The following is a 1,941-nucleotide window of genomic DNA, read 5'->3' as shown; positions in this document are numbered from 1 at the left end:
GTGCGAAAACTGGTAGGTATCCTGAATAGAAATCGCCATTTATTTCCAGCAAAAATTAAAAAAGCTATTGTATAACGCCTTGTTCGAGTCTCATCTTAGCTACTGCACCTTGGTATGGGGAGAAACGACTTCACAAAATTTGTACAGACTAATCTTGTTGCAAAAAAAAAAAAGCCGTTCGAGCAATAGAAAATGTAGCGTTTTATGATCATACTGAAGTTCTTTTCCAGAAAAATAAAATAGTAAAAGCTGACAATATTTACAAGTACAAACTCATAAGAAATTACTCTAGAGCGGTACAAGGAAAGCTCGATTCTTTTCTCACACTAGCCAATCTACAGAAACAGCGTTATACTTATCCTCACCGCCATCAACTGCCATGGAAAATTCCTTTCTCGCGAACTAACTATGGCCGTCAACGAATTGCTCACACACTTCCAAACACACTAAGCGACTTCACAAAGAAAAACATAACCGTAATTTATTTTATTTATTTATTTATTCAAATACCCTAAAGGCCCGAGCGGGCATTACATAGGGGGGGGGGGGGGGCGGAAAGTGGGACAACAGTACAAACAATGCATCCAAAATTGCGATAAGTATACAGTGGTTAACAATACAGCCAGGCGCAAAATGTTGAAAAGCTAATGCTTCAAACACTCAAATAAAGATACAGATGGCACCTAACATTCACGTTTTTCGATGAGCAGCGCTTTAATACGAACATAAAAAAGAAATGCAAAGATGAAGGTTACAGCTCCAAGTGATTTTTTAGTCCGGTTACAAACGTTTCATAATCACTGGAAGATGCAATGGTGGCAGGCAGCAGATTCCATTGACAGATGGCGAGGAGGAGAGGCGAGTGAAAGAACAGATTGGTTCGAGCAAAGATGGGTTGCACTTTCAGTTGGTGATCAATGCGTGGGAATACATGATGAGCCGGCGTGATATGATACAACGCAAAGGAAGAATTACTATAATATAATTTGAAGAAAAAGGACAGTAAGGAAAACATTCTCCGTCTTTCAAGAAGAGGTAAGTTGAGGGCTGTTTTTATTTCAGTTATACTTGCTGATCGCGAATAGTTTTTAGATATGAAACGGGCAGCTTTATTTTGCAGAGACTCCAATTTTGTTACTAGGTATGCTTGATGAGGGTTCCAAATTAAAGAGGCGTACTCCAATTTAGAGCGCACTAATGTGGTGTATGCTAATAGCTTTGTGTCTGGATTAGCTAATCGCAGGTTGCGTCTGAAGAAGCCGAGTGTTTTGGAAGCCTTATTGATGACCGTATCTACGTGACAGTTCCATGAAAGGTCTGATGCTAAATGTACACCTAAATACTTTATGATGGGTACCGATTCAATACGCACGTTGTTCAAAGTGTAATGGAATGGTTCGGTGTTAGATGTTGTGGTAAATCTGACAAGTTTTGTTTTTGAGGTGTTAATTTCCATCTGCCATTGTGTGCACCAATTATTGATCTTATCAATATCTGATTGTAAATGAGTACAGTCTGAAAGATCAGTTATCTGTCTGTATACCACACAATCATCAGCAAATAATCTGACCGTGGAATTTAGGTTATTACTGATATCATTTATATAAACTAAGAACAAGATAGGTCCGAGTACAGACCCTTGCGGCACTCCAGATTTAACGGGGGAGTGGGAGGAAGAATGGCTGTTAACAAAGACTGATTGATAGCGATTAGCCAAAAAACTCCTTATCCAACAAATAACCTTATAATTTATGTTTAAATTTTCAAGCTTCTTTATTAGACGTATGCGTGGGACTTTGTCGAATGCTTTGGCGAAATCTATAAATACGGCGTCTATTTTAGAGTGCACATGAACAGCACGATGAAGGTCAGTAACCAATTCAAACAGTTGTGTTTCGCAAGACCTACCATGTAGGAAGCCGTGCTGATTGGGAAAAAAGA

At 38.9% G+C, this 1,941-nt stretch overlaps 1 protein-coding gene across 1 annotated transcript; it reads right to left on the bottom strand.

Moving 5' to 3' along the window:
• Positions 1-751: 751 nt before the first annotated feature.
• Positions 752-1,456, bottom strand: LOC146191526 (uncharacterized). The gene has a single exon (XM_084600345.1). It carries the CDS (start codon positions 1,454-1,456, stop codon positions 752-754), a length of 705 nt encoding a protein of 234 aa, XP_084456471.1.
• Between the last annotated feature and the right edge of the window lie 485 nt (positions 1,457-1,941).

Source organism: Amblyomma maculatum, chromosome 4 (genome assembly GCF_055883805.1).
Source record: "Amblyomma maculatum isolate TAMU_Amacu chromosome 4, ASM5588380v1, whole genome shotgun sequence".
Lineage (NCBI taxonomy): Eukaryota > Metazoa > Arthropoda > Arachnida > Ixodida > Ixodidae > Amblyomma > Amblyomma maculatum.
Note: the sequence above shows the minus strand (reverse complement) of the source record. Positions and strands in the feature narration are given on the sequence as shown.